This window comes from Pelobates fuscus, chromosome 3 (assembly GCF_036172605.1).
Source record: "Pelobates fuscus isolate aPelFus1 chromosome 3, aPelFus1.pri, whole genome shotgun sequence".
In the NCBI taxonomy this organism is placed as follows: domain Eukaryota; kingdom Metazoa; phylum Chordata; class Amphibia; order Anura; family Pelobatidae; genus Pelobates; species Pelobates fuscus.
This window is the reverse complement of record NC_086319.1, coordinates 74,280,817-74,308,375: the sequence shown is the minus strand read 5'-3', so window position 1 is coordinate 74,308,375 and position 27,559 is coordinate 74,280,817. Positions and strand designations below refer to the sequence as shown.

The following is a 27,559-nucleotide window of genomic DNA, read 5'->3' as shown; positions in this document are numbered from 1 at the left end:
TATTCTGCAAAATAATGTGGTCACCTTCAAAAGACTGCATGGGAGCACTGACTGTAATGCAGTATAAGCAGTCCTGTGAGCATCTCCCTGAGAGATAAGGTAGCCAGACTGGTAGACCTTATGACGAGAATAGGAAATAGAACATCTTAAAGGAACGTGTTTTTATGTTTGTAAAATAAAAGATTACATGCATTATAGCTTTTGTGCTTATACAGTTGCAATGCACACATACATTTCTAAATCTCTTAGCTCAGCCTTGCTCCGTGATCCAGCCAACTTCAAGTCCTCTCTAATCAGAAGCACATATTTCCTGACCCAAGTGTATGCAGATAATGGACAGCTGGTGTGCCTTCATGAAAACTTTTTATGAAAGTATACACATGCAATAGCTAATGCGGTTTGAAGAAATTAGAGCCATGGAGGCGCTTACTTCTGCTTTATTAGATTGTTGAGCTAAGTATGTAGACACTTGGAGGCCCTGGCTGGCCTATGCAGATGCAAGGGCTCCTGTTGGGGACTCTTAATAGCTCAGTGCATCTAGGTGATTGCACAGGGGTAAACCAACGCCACGCCGGGGCTGGTGGCACGGGTGTCTCTGACACGTGTCCCTACTTTTTCCCACATTTCATTTTGCTTCCTTCTTTAACCACATCCTCATAGTTTGTTCTCTTCTCCTTGTCCTACCTAGTAACTACACTGACAGAACTTCGGCAATTTATTTGAATTATTTAATAATTTTATTAACTTTCTTTTTCATTTCTCAACTTTTGTGGCCAGGTGTGGAATTATATTTGTCCTTTGTTTCTTTTTTTGCAGTAAATCTTGAAAAGAATTGCCCAAATAATAATTGTACAACAATAGTTATATATGTGTATTACAAAACAATACATGTAATCGTTCCATTTCAATAATAAAAAATGTATGACTTGTCCTTAGAGACACATATTCTAGGTCCAAAAGAATAACTTGCTGGAATCCAGGCATTTGCTGGCGAACTATTTCAGAATGTTATTTGCTCAGGGATAGTAGATTCCTTTATACTATAAGTTTTATTAGAGCTCCAAGCATTCAGAATAAAATGTCATGTTCTACATTACCTACCTTGTAACCATCTAACTTGTGTAGCTGGTCCGTAGCCTTTTTCATTCTTTGCAGAAATCCGGAACACAACAGCAGGCCTGGAGGTGCAATCGACATGAGCGTTTGCTAGCTGCGCGGCTGTTACAGTACAAGATGTTTGGAGGCCACAGTAAATCTTCATGAAGACAAGCTGATTCAGGGCCTCTGGAAGCTGTGCTGTGCGTATGGCTAAGTAAGCAGAATATTCTAAAATATTCCCAGTGGGCGAGGAAGGAGTCTCCCAGGATATATGGATACAATCTGCCGTCTGTGACATACATAAAAAAATAAAAATGCATTTTACACACTAATGGGATTAAGAGGTTTTACCTTTTGATATACCGCAACCATGTTTAGGTGATAATCCTTTTCTTTGTTTTATAATTTACTAACATTTCAAACGCATTGTTCATACTTTCTGATTTTTCCAGCAATCAAATTTTTGACTGTGCAGAAAATAACAGAAATCACGAGCTTCTAAAATGTAGTGCTTTGAAAATGTGTTACCTTTTGATTGGTACAAAGTTACATCACGTCCCTACATGAATACACATTATTATGTTGCTAAGCATTAAAGTGTGGGCAGTACTTTATGAACCTGTGTGTTTGTCATTCATTTGGGGCTCCCCCAGCGCTGCAATAAGGGCCCAGGTTAAAGCAGAGATCCCTAAATTGAAGTCCATGGCATTCTGGTTTATCATATACGAGGCAGACCGAGGTAGCTCAGCCTTTTGTCATGTGAATGAAAGAATATATATGACAAATTGGCCTCTACTTTGCCTTATGTATTTTAGGAAAAAAAAATAAAAAAAAAACATTACAAATGACGAAAAAAAAGAGGAAAAGATTGAAGCAGCGTAAATTTAGAGTATCTGAGCTGCTTGAATATATCTATTGTATAGCTTTGTGGAAGATGTTAGAATTTTATAAATAATAATAATAATAATAATGTCTATTAATTAAGTTATTTTCAAAGTAAGAAATTAAATTAATACCCCTTTGGATTGGAGATATGGAGCATAGTAAATAAAAAGGAGATCAAGAAGATACAACTAAGCCTAAAAAGAATAGTTAGGGATGTAACAGATAGCATGCAGGTTAGAAGCCAGATGATTTGGAATTGCCATTTCTAGAGTCAAGAGAGCAAATGGAAAATGCCTCAGAAACATGCGAGATGTGGTGATTCTGGAAACTCTGTTTGGATTTCCAAAAAAGAGGCTTGCAGCAGCCAGTTCTTCACCTTTTAACTTGTGTGCCGGGATTATTTTTTTAGGATTCTCAGATTATTTGCCCCTTTTTTGAGCAACAAGAGAAACAGATTTGTGAAATAGTGAGACAAATTGAGTACAGTCTTTTTTCAGCCTTTATTACAATGTAACTATATGAAAAGGAAAATGTAAAACTGAAGCCAAAAAGATCCAGTGGATTGATGGTTTTGCCCTAAAATGTGCAATTTAATAAATAAACCCCAATGGCACTCTCTGCATACCTTATGGTCATAAAACATGCATCCACATGCAATTTGTTGCAGTAGATTGATCACAAAACTCTTCCAAATGTAGTTCCCACTGATTTGCTGTCTTAGACCATGAAACCCCAGGTGTGGGCTAAGTAAAGCAATTTATGGAAATAGCGGTGATGTTTGTAATCCAGAACTCTAGTTCACAAGTATCTGGGACACCAAGCTTATAACTCCCCCATGAAATACGGCAGCTTTGCACATTTTTAAAAGCCTAAAAACGGATCTAAATAAGGTAGATGAAAATGAAACGGAATTTAGACAAGTGTATGTGAAATGCATATTGTTTTGCCACCAGACTCACATTTATTATCTCTCTGTATTCAGCATTACTTTCACTGCTTTGTCCTTGTATTTTATATTTCTTTCATTGTCTGTCTGAATGATAGTAATCTTACCTTTGTTATTTTGACGGAGGAAGGAGCTCCAGGAAAGCCAGGTATGCAAGTCTTAAATTCACCGATTTTACTGAAAGGTCCTATTCCAAGGCCATTGATTGCTGCCACTCTGAATCGATAACTGCTTCCCGGCAGTAATTCGTGTTTTTTTAATAGTGTGCAGTCAGTTATATCTGGGTCACCAATCTAGACAATGACGGGAAATTAAAATAAAAAATAAAAATATATATAGAGAAAAAATAAAAGGCCTCTAGGGGCCAGAAGACTGGGAAGAAAATTCCAAACCCAACTTCCGTACCCCAGGAGAGATGGTCACCTAGACTGGGTAGTAGGGCATAACCCTGAATTTACAAACATGAAAGGGAGAAAATTACCCAACCCGGGTGTCTTGTAATAAGGCAACCAGATGGGTAAAGGCCCAGTCCAATCTTAAACTAAACGTAGCAAAAAAACAAAAAACTTTATTAAAGTCTATTAAAAGACTGGGTCCGCATAGTGATGGACAAAGTCCTATAAGGAGAGCGATAGCTGCATAGGTAGTCAGCTTACAATAGGCTGATTCTATTAGACGAGCCCCTTGTAGATCGAGGCAGTATGCTAAACCATGCAGCAATCCGGGAAACAAGACAGCAGTAAGGACAGGAGGGGGGAGAGAAAAAGTAAAGTGAATAATCTCACACAAAATCCCTAAAGTCCTGTGCTAGCCCTTATTCTCCTAAATAACACCTTCGTGGGTGTTCTAATCTAAGACTAGACTAAGTCCATACACATATAGCCCCAGTTAAAAACGCTAAACAAACATGAGTGCAGAAAAAGGTGCTGAAGTGCTCAAGTAAGTGAAGACTGACTGAACCCGACGCGCGTTTCGGCGTAACCGTACGCCGTCATCAGGGGTATCTGAAGGGAGGCTGTCCCCGCGGTTTATTTAAACCGATATCTCAATTTGGTCCACGTGGGTATCCACCAATCCCGTGTGTTCAGAGCATTAGCCGGCTGACGATTGAAGGGGGCGTGGCATGCATGTGCCGTAAATCCAGCCCTTCACACCAATGCATATTAGACCGGGAGATTTTAACCCTTGGAGTGCCCAGTTGTTTCCACTGAAAAAGTGTCATGTTAAATAAATATATATACACAAGGGGCTGCTGCTAGTTTAGAGTATAATTTACATATATCCGTTATAGTCGGTTTGATAACAACCTGGCAACATACGCACGGATACTGTATTATCACTAACAACTAACTTCCAAGTCCATATATTTAAGTAAATGATCTTAGGTTGACAGGGAGTGTAATAGAGCACTCAAAACGAGGGAAGCAGGGTAACCCACAGGTATACTGGACATAATGTGAGAATAATTAGGGGTGTAGCCTAGAGGTGCAAAAAATAGAAATGAATAAAGAAATATATACATATATACAGGCTTGTTATTAAGATAACATTATTTGTCAGAATACGGCAGTACTCTTAAATGAATGGAGAGTAAGAGAAGCCCTCATTCAACCCCATAGGTGAACGTGTTTTAAGATGATAGATCCAGAAAGCTTCTCTCTGTCTAAGTCTAAGATCCCAGTTCCCTTTCCTAGGGGGTTGTGGTATATGCTCAAGACCCATAAATCGAATACCCGCTGAGGAGTGATTGTGGTGTTGGTGTAGGTGTCTTGAGACAGGCGTCTCCAGATGTCGCCTAACTGAGTTAACATGTTCGCGTATCCTCAGTCTGAAATGGCGAAAGGTCTTTCCCACATATTTAAGACTTTGTCCATCACTATGCGGACCCAGTCTTTTAATAGACTTTAATAAAGTTTTTTGTTTTTTTGCTACGTTTAGTTTAAGATTGGACTGGGCCTTTACCCATCTGGTTGCCTTATTACAAGACACCCGGGTTGGGTAATTTTCTCCCTTTCATGTTTAAAAATATATACCGTATTTATCGGCGTATAACACGCACTTTTTTCCCCTGAAAATAGGGGGAAAATCGTGGGTGCGTGTTATACGCCGATATCCCATAATTACTTACCTGTCCTGAAGCGTGGGCCGGCTTCACAGCTTGCACCGCGGTACAGGAACTTTCATTTCATGTTCCGGTTTCCGGCGGGACTGAAAGGAAGTGTGCACAATAGTGTGCACACTTCCTTTCAGTCCCGCCGGAAACCGGAACATGAAATTAAAGTTCCTGTACCGCGGTGCAAGCTGTGAAGCCGGCCCACGCTTCAGGACAGGTAAGTAATTATGGGAGGGGAGGGGGGGAGGGGAGGGGGGGGGGGAGGGGAGGGGAGGGGGGGAGGGAAGGGGAGGGGGGGAGTACACTATGGGAGGGGAGGGGGGGAGTACACTATGGGAGGGGAGGGGGGGAGAACACTATGGGAGGGGAGGGGGGGAGAACACTATGGGAGGGGAGGGGGGGAGAACACTATGGGAGGGGAGGGGGGAGAACACTATGGGAGGGGAGGGGGGAGAATACTATGGGAGGGGGAGAATACTATGGGAGGGGAGGGGGAGAATACTATGGGAGGGGAGGGGGAGAATACTATGGGAGGGGAGGTGGAGAATACTATGGGAGGGGAGGGGGAGAATACTATGGGAGGGGAGGGGAGGGGGAGAATACTATGGGAGGGGAGGGGGGAGAATACTATGGGAGGGGAGGGGGGGAGAATACTATGGGATGGGAGGGGAGGGGGGGAGAATACTATGGGATGGGAGGGGAGGGAAGGAGAATACTATGGGAGGGGAGGGGGAGAATACTATGGGAGAGGAGGGGGGAGAATACTATGGGAGAGGAGGGGGGGAGAATACTATGGGAGAGGAGGGGGGAGAATACTATGGGAGAGGAGGGGGGGAGAATACTATGGGAGAGGAGGGGGGAGAATACTATGGGAGGGGGGGAGAATACTATGGGATGAGGGGGAACACTATGGGATGAGGGGGAACACTATGGGATGAGGGGGGAATACTATGGGATGAGGGGGGAAATTTCCTGGAATTTCTTTCTAAAAATGAGGTGCGTGTTATACGCCGGTGCGTGTTATACGCCGATAAATACGGTATATACAATGAATTCTACAAAAAAAATAAATGCATTTTTATATAAATTGTATTTGTTTGGCTTTGGTAAAGCAAAAAAAAACAAAAAAACGCATTATCCCTTTGCCAATATTCTCACAAATTGCAAAGAATGAGGGGGGGGGGGAATACTTTCAAACACTAGCCATTTTAAAATAAATGATTGATTTACAAAACAAATCAAGGAGACATCTGCAGTTAAAAACTAGTCTTGTATTTACATGCTAAAAATATTCTTTCATTGCCAGTTTTTTTATTATAGGTGATCATCTAAACAGAATAAGTTAAAAATATATAATCAAATAACCCACAGGTGAGTATGCTTTTAATGAAAAGAATCATTATGTCATGGACTGATACCTTGCTTGAAGCACCCTGTTTGCCATCTGACAGCAAAAAGAAGTGAGTGACAACAGCACTATTTGTTTGAAAGATCCCAACATCACACCATAGTTTCTGCCCGTTTTTCACCATCGCGGTTGGTTTACTTGGATTACTGATCTGCCAACAAAAAGAAAAAAAATGGAGAGAATAAGTGTGCAGCAAATGACCCGTCTTCTCTTTCTATATACTGAAGCATGCATTGAGATTTATAAATATTTTTTATAAATATTTTTAAAGGATTTTTTATAAATATTTTTCTCCTGCATAGATACATGGACATGTTATTTGTGTCTACATATCCTTTTTTTTTGGTTTTCTTTTTCAAATAATTTTTTATTAAAGCTTTAAAAACAAGTAATAATAATACAAACATTGTATTAGGGGTAGAAAAGGAAGGGGAACTTGGAAATGGGAAGGGTATCCATCCATTATTGAAATAGGCATAACAATGTATATGGCAAAAATGTTGTACATCAATGCACTTTAACAATAAACATATCATAGACGGTTTTGATTTTTTCTTCCCATTTGTCCCAATTATATTTTAATGGGAAACCATGCATATTCGCTCTATGCGATAATCGTGTGCCTTGTTTTCTAGAATCAAACTAAACAATTCTCTGAGAGATGGCACATTTTGGGACGTCCAATGTCTAGGTAAACAGGATGTAGCAGCGATCAGAATTTGGCGTATGATTATTTTATCTGATCTATGAACGGACTCCGGGAGTTAGTTCAGTTGCTATGCTGTTGTCCATGCTTGTAGTTTATGGTGTACTGGAGCTTGTCCCTTATGGTGAAACAAGCGAGTGAAATTAAAGGAACATTCCAGGGCGATTTCGGTCCCCAAAGGTTCACAAGTTCATCCAAAATAGGTCACTGGGGAGCTGGAGTCATTGGGCCCTGTCTTACCTTACATGGCTAAACCTTGTGTGATCAGTAAAACCCTGAAGTTGCCTCTGGGAGGCATAGGCACTGCATCCTGTCTCCGGCTGTAGCAGTGATCAGACAGATTTGCCTTGGCAGCCAGTGATAGGCTACGAGGCCATCCACTGTGAGTAATGGCACATACTGTTACTTGAAATAATTGGGCAGTGATAGGCTGAGTGCATCAACTGAGCTCTCAGCCTATCACCAGACTTGAGTAAATAGAACTGAGCAGAATTAAGCTATCTTGGCAATATAACTATTAACTTACTGGCAAATTAGGAACGGTGTTCTTTGATTGTGAAGTGCATTTTTCGGTGGTAGCAGCAACTAGAAATGAAAAATATATATATAAAAAAAACAAAAAAAACGTTATTTTACACAACACCAAACAACCATCATATATTTTGAGAAATGAAGCAGTCATTGTCCTAACAATCTGATTTATAAACAACCAAAAATATTTCTGGCATGGGAAATTATGGGTCTATACCGATCAATGTTCAGTAATATAATAAATGGATGGACTTGTATATTTAAATTATGTAATAGAGATGGCCCTCCCTTATCATTGTTTTTAGTGCTATGTAATTCCAATACAATACACCGTATTTACTCAAATCTAATGTGCATCTTTTTTTGTAAAATAAAGTGTCCAAAATTTAGAATACTTATTAGACTATTAGAATGGCGCATTACATTTGGGGCAAAATTCGAAAGTTTCGGCAAATTGTATTCTGGCGAATTCACACAGGAGAATTAAAACTAGCGAAGTCAAACAGATGAATTCCATTCCGGTGAATTCACACAGACAAATTTCATTCCCAAAAGAGGGTTTAAGAAATAATATACTACACATCTAACACTAAAATTGAAATACCATCAATGTTACTATGGTATATGGCAATAAACATTTTCGTAGTAGCACAATGTTGTATAGTAGTCTCTTCACAAACAAAAAACGTTTTCAGCTTCCAGGTTTCAAATATTGAGGTGCGCACTAGATTCTAGTAGTACGGTATATCTTTAAACTGTACTTTGCAAACATGCCTTTGGTTTCTGGGGTGATGTCCTTACCGACTGATTTGGTCTCAACCGACTCTTGCAACTTGCCATTTTCCACGGCTCCACCAGACGGTGCTTGTTTCTCAGTCGTTACTTTTGTGTCTACAATAACTTGGTCTGCAATTGCATCTGATGAATTCTGAAGAAGAACAATCATATACTTCAATGTTAGAATACAAATCTGCATTATTTGTTGGGATAAGACCGTATGAGCAGACACAGATTTTAAAGAAATCCAAACAGTCACAATGAACGTTATGATCTTGCTTAATTTCTCATGATGCTTAAATTCACGGCTTTATGCCATCAGTGTGTTTGACAATGTCTGGCATTCCTAATAAAAATTTATTTTCAAAAAAAAAATCTAAACTGGATTTTTATTTTCCTTGAATTCCTATGAGGACAGTAAGATTAATTCATCCTATCTTGTCAGGAAAAGAAAGAGCTTCAAAACCAAACACCTCCTCCATTTAAGTCTATCAGACAGTAACTAGGAAAGTTAACATTAATTGGGTCAAGGGGTAACGGACAAAAATAAATACTCAAATTAATTTACTTTTCTATAGCATCGTATGAATGAAAGGGAGAGATAACAAGGTAAATTAAACCTGGGATAGTGAACAACAGAGTAGGGAGACAATCTTCCAAAATGAAGAGTCTTTAGTTTATAGGAACCAGCCTATGATGTCCATTTGAGGTGAAGCACTACTTCAACCCAAGTCCAAGATGGGACTTATGGAGTTTACAGAGAAGACACTTAATCCAGGAGAGTTACCTTCCTGCAAAGACGAGCCTTTAAAGAATGGCTGGTGTCCTGTACTGACCATTGACATATTTGGCAAGGGGAGTAAGGGACTCATTTGAGTCCTGGAAAACAAAACAAAGAAGATCGACTGAAATTAGGAAGAAAAGAGCACCTTGAATGAGGAGACTGAAGGTGAACACCAACTATGGATAAAAACGTGAGGATACAAAGATAGATTTTAGATATAGAATAGATTTATTTTATAAGAACTCACAAACTTTCTACACAGGCATTCATAATTAAACAGACCATACAAGATAACACACTTCTTGTGATTACACAGCTAATCTTGCTGTATGGTAACCTATTAAAAAATGTAGAGAACTGCCAGCACAATACATGAACAAACAGATGATTATTTACACACATCAATAAATGTAAACAAGTAAGCAATACATAAAATGGCATTACATACCAGGTTTTTTTTTACTAAATAAAGAATTGTCCAGAAAGCGGATACAATCTTTAATCACTTAAAGCTTCAAGTCATGAAGTCATTCTCCAGATTGGACACACACAAAATTAAATTAGACAGTGACAGCTGCCACATCCAGCACATTTACATACACTAGTTGATGGGCTGTGTCCTTCTTGAAGTTAATAAGAATTAAATATCAACTCCGGGAAAGATACAACAGCTCTGCTTAACATACTTTTACACCACAGGAAGATTTATCATGGGAAAACAAGTGCAAATTTGGATGCAAAGTGCTAAATTCTGAGAGACACTGGTTTCCTTGGTGACTGTTGCTTATTTAGCACTTTGTCCCAGGATGGCACCTATTTGTACCTAGATAAATCTCCCCCACCAAAAGGTTTAATTTTTTTTTTTTTCCATATTGAGATGGAATGGGCTTGCGTCTGAGAAGCGTCTGACTCTTTATGAACAGCTGAATTAGCAAACTCATAAAGATTAAGCCAATTTTTTTTTTTTTTTTTTCGCTGTTCTATATATTTTTTTTTTTTTTTTTTTCGCTGTTCTATATATTTTTTTTTTTATAATTCTTTATTGTTGTGTGCACATGTTTTACATAGCATCTTTCAATGCCCCAACAGCACTAATCAGGCAGTTAATTAGACATTTCCAAGTTACAAGGCATTCGAGTATTCTGCACATTTTGTTTTGTTAAGCATGGTAGATTAGATTACAAGCTAAGTGAAGCTAGAGTTAGTTAACATTAGGTACACTATGCAGATGGCATTCAGAGATATTGCCGCTGAGGTCTGACAGATAAGCCTAAACATAGTGTGAAAAAATAAAATAAAAATAAAGATAACACATGGAATTCCTACTTAGCATTGATCTGATAAGCAATGTATAGCGCTGTCGAAAATCTAGACCTAGACTGAAGAAAGACAGTGTTATTTATGAGAGGGGTGATAGCAGGTCATAGAAGGTAAAGACAGGAGGTGTATGCTGCATAGATAGTATTATTTATGCTAAACAGACAGGATCAATTGTCCGCCGAGTTACCGCTCCGTACCATTACACTGCTTGTAAGTGATAGTCCCCTCACCCCTGCACTTCTCCATGCAAAAGGTATATTATATGCTGGCTGACCATGTAGCTGACCAAGAGAGAGCAGGGGGAGGACAGTCCTTAGCTGGAGTGATGAATGCTTGCTTGTGTAGGTATGTGTCGGCAGATACAGGTGGGGTGTCGCTGTTGATTCTGTGTGGAATCGTTCATGAGTCAGACTGAGTAATAGGCTGTAATCAGAAATGCCAAGTGTTAGGCTCCACTGAGTTCTCACCGGAGGGATCATGCTGTCTTCTGCATGGTGTTGCTGAGCTGCTTATGCAGTAGGCTTGCTGTGTCTCGTGGCTCACCCTTCTCCAGCCTGATGTTGCTGTGAACGGAGGCTTGATTCGAGGGCTGGTCTGGTATGCTCCACTCCGACAGCCCCAGTCTCTGCTTGAGCGACCGGTCGTGCCTCCAGTTCCGGTACCAGTTCTGGCCGGTAACGGGATGCCTGGCTGATGGTGTGTGCCTGGGGCTGCGGTTCGAGGAGCGTCCTCAGAGGGCTCAAGACCAGGAGACCAGGTCCAGATCCTGGGTATGCGAGTCAGGTAGGTTGGGAGTTTGCCGTGGTGTGTGGCAAGGCTCTGCTGCTGTGTTCCCTTGTAGTGAGGAGACAGGACTCGGGTACTCTTCTTGCACGCCGGCGATGTGTGTACTTGCGCCCGGTGTTGCAGGCCTTGTACACGCGCTCAGGCATCCTGCTGTGCCGCCTGAGCTCCCTCCAGTGGGGGGCCAGGATGACCCCCCCGGCCCAAGGGGGGGGGGACCGGGGCCTGGGAGTCGCGCTGCAGGGTTGTGGCATGGCGACCAGGCTTTTGAGTAGGGCAGCGGCCGTCTGCCCCGCGTCTTCCCCAGGTAGGCCGCAGGCTCCGAAGTCTCGTACCTCTGGGGCCCCGAAACTCCCGATCTCGGGGTCTGCGGTGGTGCCAGCCCTCTCCTGCATGCTTATGTGGGCTATTCCTTCCAGTTTTCGGCGGCATGCCCATGCTTTTTATCGGTTGGAGGTAAAATTAGTTGGAGCCTCAGGGCCATGCGACCGGTCAGCATGGCGGTCAGGCCCCGCCCCCCAGATTAAGCCAATTTTATCAGTTAGCCAAACAAAGTGCATTTGTTTAAAATAACCAGATTTACCTTTTGTCAATAGTCAAATGGGTTACATTTGGTTGGAGCAACTGAATATTTGACCACCAAAGGGCATTCGGCTGATGTAAAACCGATTGAATAGATGTCACAGTGTTACATGCGGCTCGCGTCTATTTAGCACGGCTATTAATGCCTCCACGGTAGACTATGAATAAAAATCTGCCTTTGCATGTGTAATCCTGATGTTCAGTTAATCAGGAGAATCAGACAATATCTTTATACTGCAGTGTCTTTTTTTTTTTTCAAAGGAATCTTTCCCAGATATTTTCTCGATGACAATTAGATATTAAACAAGTAAACATTACATTCAATCCTACCTAGCTCTCATTTCTAAACTATGTCTGACACAAACGGTCACCACAATCTTACTCCTGTGACCTATTTTCATGTGGCTTTTGCCGTGACACAAAAATACAGTACAGATATAACCCCGGGCACTTCATCAGAGCTCAAAAAAAAAAAAAAAAAGTACCAGAAACTGTGCTTATCAAAAAGTCGGCTGTTGGCAGGGCCGGACTGGGGACACAAAGCAGCCCCGGAAAAAAAAAATCTATGGCAGCCCCATAAGTCATTGTGCTATGTAGTGTGTGTTATATAACACACACATATCTATATATATCTATATATATATTTTATAGGAATATTTCTTTTTCAATTCAAAATAGTCCTTTTAGGGTAATTAAATTATACAGTAAAGCATACTCACATGCAGACACAGACAATCTAACTGATGCACACAAATAGGCTCATTGACTGACAATCTCAATGACACACACACAAATTTAGTACAGACAAACTGATACACACACAAGCTTACTACAGACAAGCTCACTGCACACCCATGCTCACCACAGACAGGAGCAGACACACCCATGCTCCCTACAGACAAGCTCACTAACACACACACAATCCCTACAGGCAAGCTCACTGACACACATACAAGCTCACTCACTAGCAGGCACATACACAAACTCACTAGCAGGTGCACACACACAGAAGCTCCCTCACTAGCAGATGAACACACAGAAGCTCACTCACTAGCAGATGCGCACGCGCGCGCACACACACACACAGAAGCTCACTCACTAGCAGATGCACACACACACACACACACACACACAGAAGCTCACTCACTCACTAGCAGATGCACACACACCAAAAGCCACACTCAAACACACACAGGCAGACAGCCACACACTCACACAGAGGGAGACAGCCACACACTCACACAGAGGGAGACAGCCACACACTCACACAGAGGGAGACAGCCACACACTCACACAGAGGGAGACAGTCTCACACACACACAAACAGGCAGACAGTCATACATACAGAGGCAGTCAGTCACACACAGAGGCAGTCAGTCACACACAGAGGCAGACAGTCACACACAGAGGCAGACAGTCACACACAGAGGCAGACAGTCACACACAGAGGCAGACAGTCACACACAGAGGCAGACAGTCACACACAGAGGCAGACAGTCACACACAGAGGCAGACAGTCACACACAGAGGCAGACAGTCACACACAGAGGCAGACAGTCACACACAGAGGCAGACAGTCACACACAGAGGCAGACAGTCACACACAGAGGCAGACAGTCACACACAGAGGCAGACAGTCACACACAGAGGCAGACAGTCACACACACACAGAGGCAGACAGTCACACACACACAGAGGCAGACAGTCACACACACACAGAGGCAGACAGTCACACACACACAGAGGCAGACAGTCACACACACACAGAGGCAGACAGTCACACACACACACAGAGGCAGACAGTCACACACACACAGAGGCAGACAGTCACATACACACAGAGGCAGACAGTCACACATACACACAGAGGCAGACAGTCACACATACACACAGAGGCAGACAGTCACACATACACACAGAGGCAGGCAGTCACACATACACACAGAGGCAGACAGTCACACATACACACACAGAGGCAGACAGTCACACATACACACACAGAGGCAGACAGTCACACATACACACAGAGGCAGACAGTCACACATACACACAGAGGCAGACAGTCACACATACACACAGAGGCAGACAGTCACACATACACAGAAGACAGTCTCACACACACACAGAGGCAGTCACACACACACACACACAGAAGACAGTGTCTCACACACACACACACACACAGAAGACAGTGTCACACACACACACACACACAGAAGACAGTGTCACACACACACACACACACACAGAAGACAGTGTCACACACACACAGTGTCACACACACACACAGACCGTGTCACACACACAGACACACTGACCTGCTTCTTACATCCACATCCCTTGGAGCTCCTGGAGGCTGGTTGTTGGGGAAGCAGGGACTCCTTCCTGCTTCCCATGCTGCATTAACGAGGCCCCCCGCCGCACGCTAAGCCCCACCGCCATCTATATATATCTATATATATATTTATTTGATTTTTTATAATCCTGGCCGGCCATGTGTGAGCTGTGTTGGTCGCCTGGCTCCCCCTGCTCCCATGGGGTCCTGTGCGGCCGCACAGCTCACACATAGCCGGCCAGGATTAGAGGAGCCTGATCAGTGCTGAATGGGGCTGTCAGCCTAGCCCCAGGTGCCGCGGCCCACCGGGAAATTTCCCGGTGGACCAGTCCGGCCCTGGCAGTTGGGGTGACTTCCTGACAGATTCTGGCTATTATTTCATGTACAGATGCATTATTCAAAATAAGACATATTTTCTTACCGGAACAGCAAGGTTGTTCTGGCTATTTGGGTCACAAATATCCACTCCGAGTCCAGGAAAAACATGACTGTCATGGCCTGGTGAACAAACACAAAAATAACATGAACTGCATACACATTCACTGTTATAATTATTGAAATATGCAGACACTGTAACTGGAAATATGGGAAGTTATCTATTGCTTACCCAAATTGAATTTAGTAAATGTACAATCCTTAAATTCATGTATATATATTCTTTTTTTTAAAGGAGTCTAAATAAATAATTTATTCAAATAATTTATACCAAGTGCTCAGATCTGTATTATTTAAACTTTATGTTATACACAGTCCTGAACACAGTTTTGTCACACCAAGGTTGCATAATTCATTGATCCTTTGATTAATCAAAGGTACTGCAAGGTGTGAGAAGTCACACATAAGTGGCCTGGAAGTCTGGTTTAAATATAAACTGACTCTCTAATTTGCCATGTGTCTAGATTCCCTCTTAGATAGGGGGTCCTTTGATATGTTAACGACCATTAGCCTTGTGTTCCAGTATCATATCCAAAAGAAACATTAATACTTACCCACAGATTAATAATTAAGCCTCATTTTTATTATCTTTAGAATGGGACAAGCACAATCTTCTAATCAAGCCCAAACATGATTTGCGTAACTTAAACATAGGGGAAGGGATTGTAATGCCCGCAATATTGGGTCACAATTAAGGAGTGTGACATATCCATGGAATTGAAAAATGGTAACAAATTAATAGATGCAATTATTATTTCTGTGGCAAGTAAATAAGAGGAGATAGAACTAAATGTTTCAATTTGGATTGATGTTGGTCTGGAACACAAGGGGGTGGTCACTTGCAGTTAATATATGTACACCTTATCTTCACCTATGGGTGAGACTTAGTAATCCACAGGGTATATATCTAATGATACTGAAGTGTGTATTGGACTTGCTTGGGGGCCAGAATCTAATTCTGAGTGAGTCGCCATTTACCTTCCCAGTGACCCCCTGGGCAGAAGTTTTACTTTGAAAGTAAGTGATTAGGACAGTTATTTTATCCCTTTTGGTTTTATCTGTTGTTGGTGTAACGAATTTGATTGTAATCTATAATTTTGTATGCACTGTGACATTTTTTTGCTCATAATTAATGTTCCTTTATTAAGTTCTGCCTTTGTCTGGTAAAGAATCACGTTACCTGAAGAGACTAATTAGTGTTTTGCAATTGCTTAAATATTGTGCTAAGTTGTATTAAGTTACCTGGGGGACCAAAGCACCCCATTTAAAAATTGCCTAGGTGGTGGCAGCATTAAAACAGTAATATTTATAATATTATGCTTAAGTGTGGATGGTGTTAAGTGGGATTTTATCATTATTTCCGGTCTAGTGCAGACAAATCGTGAACTTTAACCCTGTCACCACCACAACTACATCACGCACACTCTTTAAATAGGGTGCGTTCGGGACAAGTTTACATTACATAACAGCGCAGGAAACCTTCACTGATGAAGTTATATCAAGTAAATCCCATATCTCCTTCATTTTAACTACTTCAAAAATTACCCTCTCGTTTTTCCAATCTATTTAAATGGAAATTCTACATGCAATAAATCCACTATTACATAAAAAATTTAAAAAGGAGGAGGGCTATAAGTCATCACAGATTACCTTGAAGCACATGTAATGGGGAAGGATGTTCAGCAGGCGATATGCTGCCTTGAGAGTGAAGTGCAGATATTTCACTGATGGGAGCAGGCGTTCCTGTAGCAGCTAAAGTCGCAGCCTCGGGATTTAACTGCAAAAGGTATCCTTCAACTGTTGGAATCTCATTCCATTTAACATGAAACGAGTTTGTGGTGGCACGGACCAGCTGAACTTGAGAAGGAGTTGGAGGCTTCTCTGAAAAATAAAGAGATAACACCGAAACAGCTTTACATGCAGATTTCTTGTATCAGTGTTTTGCTTAAAACCACAAGTCTAATATCTGACAATGTGAGCCATACCAGGATTTTGTGTACAGCGGAACTTTGCTTACTCCACACTGTGTATTACATTACTCCAATGTACTAAATTACATTGCTTATGTCATATGTCTTAAATATTTACATTTAAAGAGAAGGAAAAAAAAAAATAGAATAAAAAAAATCACTCTACCGCCACATCCCCACTGACTGCTTCATCATATGTACGACAGTATCACATAGTCCAGTGATAGAAAATATTTGCTATTTGCCAATTGTTCGATTTACAAGTTTTACAAATGGTTAATTAAGTATCAGAGAAAAAACAGAATACCTAACACTCAACCATGGAAGTAAAGTAAAAAGGACAGGAAAAAAATTAAAAATCACTACATTTTACAAAATTATAGTTTTCCATCTCATCAAAATCAGATGGGGAAGGAACAGCATAGACATGAAGAAACATAGAAACATAGAATGTGACGGCAGATAAGAACCATTCGGCCCACCTAGTCTGCCCAATTTTCTAAATACTTTCATTAGTCCCTGGCCTTATCTTATAGTTAGGATAGCCTTATGCCTATCCCATGTATGCTTAAACTCCTTTACTATGTTAACCTCTACCACTTCAGCTGGAAGGCTATTCCATGCAGGGCCGCCATCAGGGCATGACAACCGTGACAATTGTCACGGGCCCGGCGGTCCTGGGGGGCCCGGCCCGCGGCCGGATTGCTGGTGCGGGCCGGGACTGAGAAGAGGACTCATTTGTCGGGCGGGCTCGAGTCCCGACAGTAGGGGGGCCCAGCAGCTTAGCCTCTGTGCCGCTGGATGCTGGGCCCCCCTGTGTGCCGCCGGGAGAGAGCTGCCTGTCACCGTGCACTGTGACTGCAGACAGTGCACAAATCCGGATCCCTGTGACTCCTGTCTGCAGCTCCGCCTCCACGGGTGCAGAGCTGCAGACCATGATTGATTGTCAGCGAGCTCAGCCAATCAGAGCTCGCGAGACAATCTCCACATGGTCTGACTGCAGCTCTGAACCCGTGGAGGCGGAGCTGCAGACAGGAAGGAGAGCATGGGACCACGAGGGTGCTGCTGCTGCAGGAAAGAAGATCACCAGGGACAGAGGTAAGTTATTTTATTGTCTCACTCTCACTGCCACCCTCACCTCCCCCACTCACTGCCACTCTCACCTTCCCCCATCACTGCCACCCTCCCCACTCACTGCCACCCTCCCCTCCCCCACTCAATGCCAGTCTGACACCCTCACCCCCCCACTCACTGCCACCCTTACCTCCCCCCACTCACTACCATCCTCCCTTCCCCCACTCACTGCCATCCTCCCTTCGCCCATCACTGCAATCCTCCCTTCCCCCATCACTGCCACCCCACTCACTGCCACCCTCACCTCCCTCCACTCACTGCCACCCTCCCCCACTCAATGCCAGTCTGCCACCCTCACCTCCCCATTCACTGCCACCCTCACCTCCCCCACTCACTGCTACTCTCACCTCCCCCACTCACTGCCACCCTCCTGCTGCTGCAGGAAAGAAGATCACCAGGGACATGGAGTCACTTCACTCTTGAGGTAAGTTAATTTATTGTCTCACTGCCACCCTCCCCTCACTGCCACCCTCACCTCCCCCACTCACTGCCATCCTCCCTTCCCCCCATCACTGCCACCCTCCCCTCCCCCCATCACTGCCACCCTCCCCTCCCCCCATCACGGCCACCCTCCCCTCCCCCCATCACTGCCACCCTCCGCTCCCCCACTCAATGCCAGTCTGCCACCCTCACCTCCCCCACTCACTGCCACCCTCCCTTCCCCCATCACTGCCACCATCCCTTCCCCCCATCACTGCCATCCTCCCTTCCCCCATCACTGCCACCCTCCCCACTCACTGCCACCCTCATCTCCCTCCACTCACTGCCACCATCCCCTCCCCCACTCAATGCCAGTCTGCCACCCTCACCTCCCCCACTCACTGCTACCCTCCCCTCCCGCAATCACTGCTACCCACACCTCCACTCACTCAATGTCACCATCACCCCCACACAAAGTCATCCCCTTTACCATGCCACACTCACATCTATCCCTGCTAATCCTGTATCACACTCCCCTCCAACAACGTTGCCACACTCACATTAATACATCCAATCCTGTCACACTCAACACCTTTCGCTCTGCCACACTCACCATGTCATAATAATCCCTCAATCCTGTCACACTCCATCCTCCAACCATGCCACACTAGCACCAAATGCTGTCACACTCACTGATTCACACTTCAACCATGTCACACTGAACCTGAATATTAATCCTCCTTAAAGGGACACTCCAGGCACCCAGACCACTTCTGCCCATTGGAGTGGTCTGGGTGCCAACTCCCACTACCCTTAACCCTGCAAGTGTAATTATTGCAGTTTCATAAACTACAATATTTACCTTGCAGAGTTAACTCCTCTAATGGCGGTCTTCTAGACTAGACAGCCACTAGAAGACACTTCTGTGTTTATAGCACATGAAAAGTGTGCTATAACGGCACAAGACGTCCTCACGCTATGTGAGGACCTCCAGCGTCGCTGAAATCCCCATAGGAAAGCATTGAAAGCATTTTTCAATGTTTTCCTATGTGGAGGTCTAATGCGCGTTTGTTTGTGTGCGTCTCCCCCGCCAACGGCTGCGCATGCTCTATAGGTCTCCCCGTCTGATGTCGGTGGGGGAGGAGCGTGAGTGGATCCTGACCCAGCGCCGAGGGACATCGACGCTGGATACAGGTAAGTCACTGAAGGGGTTTTAACCCCCTCAGCAACTTGGGATGGGGGGTGGGAGGGAGAGGGGACCTGCAGTGTTTTCCTGGCACTGGAGTGTCCCTTTAACCCCTTAAAGGACCACTCTAGGCACCCAGACCACTTCAGCTTAATGAAGTGGTCTTGGTGCTAGGTCCAGCTAGGGTTAACCCATTTTTTTATAAATATAGCAGTTTCAGAGAAACTGCTATGTTTATAAATGGGTTAATCCAGCCCTCAAAGCCTCTAGTGGCAGCTCTTGCCCCGCGTGCGCATTCAGCCGAATGGGAGGAGAGGAGGAGGATCGGAGGAGAAGAGCTCCCCGCCCAGCGCTGGAGAAAGGTAAGTTTTAACCCCATTCCTCTCCCCAGAGCCCGGTGGGAGGGGGACCCTGAGGGTGGGGGCACCCTCAGGGCACTATAGTGCCAGGAAAACGAGTATGTTTTCCTGGCACTATAGTGGTCCTTTAAGGACACATGACATGTGTGACATGTCATGATTCCCTTTTATTCCAGATGTTTGGTCCTTAAGGGGTTAAGCATGCGTGGGATATGCATAAGGCTATCCTAACTATAAGATAAGGCCAGGGACTAATGAAAGTATTTAGAAAATTGGGCAGACTAGGTGGGCCGAATGGTTCTTATCTGCCGTCACGTTCTCTGTTTCTATTAACACCCCTCATCCTGTTACACTCCCTCCTCCAACTATGTCACACTCATCCCCAAATCTTTCCCTGCCACACTCACCCTGTCACTTTAAGCCCCACATTCACCCCAATTCTGTCACACTCTACTTCTCTCATTCTGTCACACTCACCCCCACCCCTGTCTCTTTCACGCCCCTCGCCCTGTCACCAGTGGTGTATCCTGGTTTTGTGCTGCCCTAGGCAGGACAAAACTCAGGCGCCCCCTGGAAAATGCCGCCCAAGGCAAATGCCTTGTTTGCCTCGCGGCTAATACGCTCCTGCCTGTCACACTTACTCTGCCAAGTTAACCCTATATTCCCCCTTCACAGTTACACCCTGAAGACAGTAATCATACACAGTCGTGAAATATAGCTTCTCCATAAACACAATGCACAAAGATCACAATCAGCCCCCCATACATACGAGCTTCCACTTGCTCACATGGTCCCAGACACACACATGCTCACAGAGACACACATTCACTTACAAGGATACTTGCTGTCTGACACACACTCTCAGACACATTTAGAAATACACAGAGCCAAATGCACATTGTGAATGTATGTTTGTTTGTGTGTTTCTCTGTGCATCAGTGTGTGTGTTTGTTTCTTGTTGCTCAGACCTTGCGACTGATGGACACCTGCAATTTTCCTGAAAGGTGAGTATTTCTGCCTGTTACATGACCACGTACGTGCTTGTAACTTCCTAGGACATCTGAAGATTACTACATTGGTAAGTTGTATTAAAACACATAGAGCAAGTCAATTTGTGTAACATTTGTTTGCACTGCACTATTTGCACATTGTTGTATATATTTGCTCATTGTTTCCTGCGTTATTTGTTTGTTTTGATATTTATATTTATTATTTATTTGCACTTTTTGTGAATTGGGGGGGGGGGGGGCCCAGACCATTTGTTCTGTTAGGGGCCCGAAAATTTCTGGTGGCGGGCCTGATTCCATGCATCCACTACCCTCTCAGTAAAGTAATACTTCCTGATATTATTTTTAAACCTTTGTCCCTCTAATTTAAGACTATGTCCTCTTGTTGTGTAAGTTTTTCTTCTTTTAAATATAGTCTCCTCCTTTACTGTGTTGATTCCCTTTATGTATTTAAATGTTTCTATCATATCCCCCCCCTGTCTCGTCTTTCCTCCAAGCTATACATGTTAAGATCCTTTAACCTTTCCTGGTAAGTTTTATCCTGCAATCCATGAACCAGTTTAGTAGCTCTTCTCTGAACTCTCTCTAAGGTATCAATATCCTTCTGAAGATACGGTCTCCAGTACTGCGTACAATACTCCAAGTGAGGTCTCACCAGTGTTCTGTACAATGGCATGAGCACTTCCCTCTTTCTACTGCTAATGCCTCTCCCTATACAACCAAGCATTCTGCTAGCATTTCCTGCTGCTCTATTACATTGTCTGCCTACCTTTAAGTCATCAGAAATAATCACCCCTAAATCCTCAGATGTTGAGGTTAGGACTCTATCAAATATTCTGTACTCTGCCCTTGGGTTTTTACGTCCAAGATGCATTATCTTGCACTTATCCACATTAAATGTCAGTTGCCACAACTCTGACCATTTTTCTAGTTTACCTAAATCATTAGCCATTTGGCTTATCCCTCCTGGAACATCAACCCTGTTACATATCTTAGTATCACCAGCAAAAAGACATACCTTACCATCAAGACCTTCTGCAATATCACTAATAAAAATATTAAAGAGAATGGGTCCAAGTACAGATCCCTGAGGTACCCCACTGGTGACAAGCCCAAGCTTCGAATATACTCCATTGACTACAACCCTCTGTTGCCTGTCACTCAGCCACTGCCTTACCCATTCAACAATATTGGAATCCAAACTTAAATATTGCAGTTTATTGATAAGCCTTCTATGTGCAACAGTGTCAAAAGCCTTACTGAAATCTAGGTAAGCAATGTCTACTGCACCACCCTGATTATGATTTTAGTTACCCAATGAAATAAAAAGGCACTAGAAACAATTATTGCAAAGTCTTGAACCAGGAAAGAGACATTCAGATATTTTCTGGTTTCCAAGTGCTACTCTGACCAAATTTAACGGCACACATTTAATTTACAATAAGGACTGAGTCAGCCCTGCCGGGAATAGAACCTGTGAGCCCCAAGGGATAAACCGATTCTTCTGAAGCATTAGCACATTGAGCTATCTCACCACACTAAGAGAAAGAAAGAAGAGAAGGAAGGTAAATGTCTCCACCTACCTGTGTCGATATACCACAGATCTTTACAGCAAACTTGATAATTCCAAGCCTTCTTATACCCATCCCTTCCACTCCAGATGTAGAGGCGTTTTCCAATTGTCACAGCACAATGTCCAGCTCTAGGTCTTGGCCAGTTCTTCTTGTCTTCAGCATAATCTGGCGATAATGTAGTCCACTCATGCGTGTCTGTTGAATTGAAAAGCATACAATGTATGAAGCATGTGCCGTGAAAAATTTAAATTGTTCAATATAGACTGAAATAACAGAACAATGAAAATGTAAAACTGAATTATAAGGCTTGCGGATCCAGCTTGCAAACTATGGAAAGTATCTCAAAATGTAGATATTTGATATTGCAATTGTCACAAATAAGTATTAGGTCCAACTACTGCTAGAAATTGAACTGTTCATTTTCATAATAAAGGGATCTCATTATGATTTGCATGGAGTACGTTTGGAACCCAAAGTTTTCCTTTTGTCTGAGTTGTAAAAAACAATTTAGAATGACACTTTGCCCATTTGTTAGTTAAAAGTAGACCAATACAAGTTGAATGTTTAAAGCTAATTCACTCAGCTAAGTGATTTATTCTATATCTATAACATCTATAACATCTATATATATCTATATCGTTTGAACCTAGTCTATGTAAAGAAAAATTCAGGTGACAAATAAATTTAAAAAAGACCAAAAAAGAAAAACTATGTAAATCAGGGGTGGTCAACCTTTTAATACCTACCGCCCACTTTTGTATCTTTGTTGGTGGTAAAGTTTCCTTACCGTCCACCAGTGCCGCAGTAAGTAATTTAATAGCGCAAGTGTAATTTTTTTAACTTTTTTTTTTTTAGCAGGATGGTTTTTAACTATGTATTTAAATTATTTATTTTTTTTCTCTATGTGTGTGTAAGTGTGAGTGAAGGGTGCAGCGCCCGTGCGTACAAAGGGTGCGTCGAGCGCCCGCGAGGGCTTACAGCAAGGCTGGCTCTGCATGGGCTATAAGAGATAAAAGGATCTCTCCCCTGCACTATCGAGGCCCACTGGGAGTTTTTTGCAGAACCCACCATCGCTCATCTGAAACCCCAAACAGCACACTAATGGGCGTTAGGGACCAGGTTGACTACCCCTGATGTAAATAGTTGAAGTCATCTGATTATTAAGGTGATACTCCTCTTTCAGTATTACTAAGCATGTACTTACTTGTACAACAAATAGTTTCCTTGACAGATCATCTTCAATTAGTGAGATTTAGACAGGACTTAGGAGTTGAAGAAGACTTACACTTCCAATTATCTTGAAATATAAATGTCATGATGATCTACAACAGTGGTATGCAGCCTTTTTGAACTCCAGATGTCCACAACATCTGGAGTTCCAAGTGTTGCCTAGCCATGATTTACAATATAGGACTAAAGTAAGAAGCAAAGGTTTAATCACTAACCTAAATCAAGGTATGAAAAGGAGTTTGTGCACTTCCACTGGCTATCTTGAGGTGAGAGGTCACTCTGTGTGGTGTGTGGAGTCCAGCCACCAAACACATACATTCTGAAAAAAACACCAATCACTGAAATTACATTACTTTTGATATTTCTGTCAACTTTATTAACAAACAGAAAAAAAAGTGAATGCCCAAGTCTGAAAGTAACAACTAGTGATCATGAGTGAGAGAGGTTAATGCAGCACCACCCTATACTCCAATCTCCTTCAAAAGAAAAAGAAAAAAACTACATATGTCTTTCAGAACCAGTTCAAAATCACTAGACAAATATTTTGTTATATTTTTATTTATCTTTACTGTTTGGTATAAATTATTAAAGGCAATCTCTTAATTCCCACTATACTATAGATAGATATAGAAACACATACATATATTTATACGAGAGAGAGCCCTATCAATTGTTTAAAAACACAATACACATGTCTAGATAAACTGAACAAAAAAGTGAACATTACAGTGCTAGACTGTATATTATGAAAGGAATAAGGCAAGAAATTACAGACTAAAAAAAAGCAATAAGAATTTCAGTGCAGAGCATAAAATAACCACAGCACACAGTAAAATATAAATACAAAGTCCTGCGCTCAAACTCCCACTACTCTTGGGCAGCAGCAACGACCATAGTACACATCAGCCCCAATACATACAGTAAACCCCCCCCAAAAAAGTTACTTGCAGTCTTTCCCAAATCCCTATGTATATTTAAACAAATGGAGGTTAGTTACTCCAATGGCCATTAGAGGGAATGCCTAGCCGCCACATCAAGGCAAACCTCTTAGGTGGGTCCTACACTAACCTTAGTCATAAGACTAACCTTAGTTAGTGTAGGACCCACCTAAGAGGTTTGCCTTGGCGTGGCAGGTGGGCATTCCCTCTAATGGCCATTGGAGTAACTAAATAACCTCCAATTGTTTAAATATACATAGGGATTTGGGAAAGAGTGCCTCCTTTGGTTTACGCAGTAAAATACAGTAGACTAAAATTATCTTTAAATTAACACTTCAAGCACCATAACCATTACAGCCAGCTCTGGTGGGTATAGTGCCGGGATTGCCTTGGCACACAGGGTAGCTAATCAAAATTTTAAGAACGGCTTGACAACCTACCAGGGTCCCGCCGCCTCCTCTGCAAATAGAAGCTCCTTTTTGTCAGTTCCCCTTCTGTCAGCAGCAGTAGCGGGTGTCTGAAAGACTCCAGGTAAGTTGTCAAACTCTTCTTATATGGTTTGCCTACATACTCTGGGGAGCTCCAGGGAACTCCTAGTACTGTCACAGTGCTTGGAGTGTTCCTTTAAGTACACTTATCAATAACAATACATACTTATTTCCTATAACATTGGCTGTGTGAAGACTTCGAGGCAAAGGTACTGGACCTTTAACTTCTGAACTTGTCCATGTCATTGTCTCTAAAAACACACAAAAAAAAAATTATTTAAAAAAGAAATAATGCATCCAGTGAGAAACATTTAAATCACGCTCACTATCAAAATTTGTTTAAGAAATTCTACTTCATGGAAAGTAGCATTTTTTTTAATTTACAGTCAGGATCGTGAACCAGACACAGGCACCCACTAAAAAGAGGGAACAATATCAGGAACAGTCTCTTCAGTTGGAAACAAACTAACTCTAAATAAGAGGGAATATTAGGCCATTAAGATGGAGTTTATTTTCTAAGGCAGCATGAGCAGTGCAATTTGCATCAGAAAACTAACAGGATACTTCACCAGGATCCCAGCTGTGGCAAGTTTCACCAAAATTCAGTTTTTTTTGTTTTTTTTAACAGAAACCTGCTTACATCAAAGGACACGACTTGAGAATCAGTCAAAGTTCCTTAGTAAGTTATGAATTTACTTCAATCACAATGTACATGACTTCATTAGTTTCACCAAATTTATAAAAGAGTTGTACTTCATTAGGTGTTTCTTTTAAAGGAAATTACATGGTAAAATAACTCCCTATTTTAACGCATTATAGAGACAATGCATTAAACAAATTGCAGCTACACTCAGATTCTGCTGCATCAGAAAGAAGCTCACAACATAGCGGATATTAACGGGATAGCTAGTTTATCCACACAAACTTAATATGAATGGAACTGCTGTTTTCACACAGCCAGATTTACAATATATATATATATATATATATATGTACCCAAAATGACTTAAAATCACTAGTGTTAGTGGTTGAAGGTTCCGGAGCAGTTATAACTGGAGCAATAACGGTTGGATAAAAGAGTAACCTATTAAATGTTAAATATGAAGATATGTTTCAAAAAACCCGAATACAGATGAAAACTAAGATGCACACTATTGCACTGCACAATTTGCAAAAATATAGGGGAGTTTTTATATCATCCCACTATAGTCTATTCTTATTTGTGCTTTTTAAAAATGATTATATATTCGGTTATTAGAATATATATGTACTGTTTCTGTTCTCTAGCAGGTTTGTTGTTTAGTCAACCTAAGTTCTGCAGGGTTATCTTGAAGGATAACATGAAGGATAGGCTCATTGCGCGCTATTCATCACCACCTTTGTTATAACGCAAAGTTATGGTGATCACTAAAGTGTCCCTTTAACCCCTTAAGGACCAAACTTCTGGAATAAAATGGAATCATGACATGTCACACATGTCATGTGTCCTTAAGGGGTTAAGCATGGATCAATAGATGATCATTTGCTTTTTTCCCCCCATTGATTTAAAGGTCTATTGAAACTACTGCTAGATCATAAATATACACTGCCTACAGTAACACCTTCTTCAACCATGTAGTTAAAATTGTATTAAAGGGACACTAATCATTTCATCTCATTGAATTGGTTATTGTGCATGGAGTCCCCTGGAACTGTCCTTCTATTTTCGAAGCTTAACACTGAGTAAAGGTTCCTGTCAGCCTACAATCCAGTCCCCACTGGGGGTATGGCAAAGGCAGTGATTACACTGTTCCTTCTGGCCATACCCATTCATACTAGCAATATGCTTCGGTGATAGGCTGAAAGTGTTAAGATTATATTCTCAGCCAACCACTGTCACTCATTGCTGCATCAAGGGGATGGATGGGCTGCCGATGACCCTTGCTTAGCATGAAACCATTCAAAAACAGCTTAACACTGAACAGGAGCACAATACCAAAAAAAAAAAAAAAACATTTAAAAAGGAGAATCACGCTCAGGTCTCATGCCCAGTTAAGCCCTAAATGGCAGGGATTTATGTAAAATCCTACGATTTCATGGGTTCTGTGACACTGCTATAAAATGGTTAATAAACTATACTAAACATTACTATGCTATGTTTGGTCAGTAAACTCTAAGTCATTGGGTGACAATAACTGGTCCCTGAGGTGGTTATTAACTAAACAATAAATTGCAGGGAACTACAAAATGAAGAGTATTTCATAAACATAACACCTTTAAGAAATACTCACATTGACCTTTTAAAAATAACACAAATTACAACACAGTCAAAAGATATCATAAGACAAAGTATGGACTACTTTATCGTGTATTATTCCAACGCTTGACAAAAGGTTAAACTATCACTGTCAGGTATTGTCAAAGGCCCTAGCTTCCACTAGTGATGGTGTGATAAAAAGACATTGTCTTGTTGGATCCTCCATAGACACCAGTGTTTACTTTCCCATATGAGTGTGAGTGCAGCACTGACATAAGCTCCTGGCAGAAGAAGCACCAGGACCGGAAGAAATA

At 42.1% G+C, this 27,559-nt stretch overlaps 1 protein-coding gene across 3 annotated transcripts in view; it reads right to left on the bottom strand.

Annotated features, from left to right (window-relative positions):
- HCFC2 (host cell factor C2) overlaps nucleotides 1–27,559 on the bottom strand; it is a 38,808-nt gene that overhangs the window by 4,367 nt on the left and 6,882 nt on the right. For 2 of the 3 annotated variants that reach the window (XM_063447215.1, XM_063447217.1), the window contains exons 5-14: nucleotides 25,176–25,260; nucleotides 23,799–23,902; nucleotides 22,363–22,548; nucleotides 16,354–16,584; nucleotides 14,690–14,766; nucleotides 8,489–8,615; nucleotides 7,683–7,741; nucleotides 6,461–6,601; nucleotides 3,037–3,222; nucleotides 1,102–1,387 (exon numbers count right to left, since the gene is read on the bottom strand). In XM_063447215.1, the coding sequence (XP_063303285.1) occupies nucleotides 1,102–1,387; nucleotides 3,037–3,222; nucleotides 6,461–6,601; nucleotides 7,683–7,741; nucleotides 8,489–8,615; nucleotides 14,690–14,766; nucleotides 16,354–16,584; nucleotides 22,363–22,548; nucleotides 23,799–23,902; nucleotides 25,176–25,260 (1,482 nt within the window). Of the gene's footprint in view, nucleotides 1–182; nucleotides 361–1,101; nucleotides 1,388–3,036; nucleotides 3,223–6,460; nucleotides 6,602–7,682; nucleotides 7,742–8,488; nucleotides 8,616–14,689; nucleotides 14,767–16,353; nucleotides 16,585–22,362; nucleotides 22,549–23,798; nucleotides 23,903–25,175; nucleotides 25,261–27,559 lie in introns of those variants that run through there. The other variant, XM_063447216.1, reaches the window with a different exon arrangement.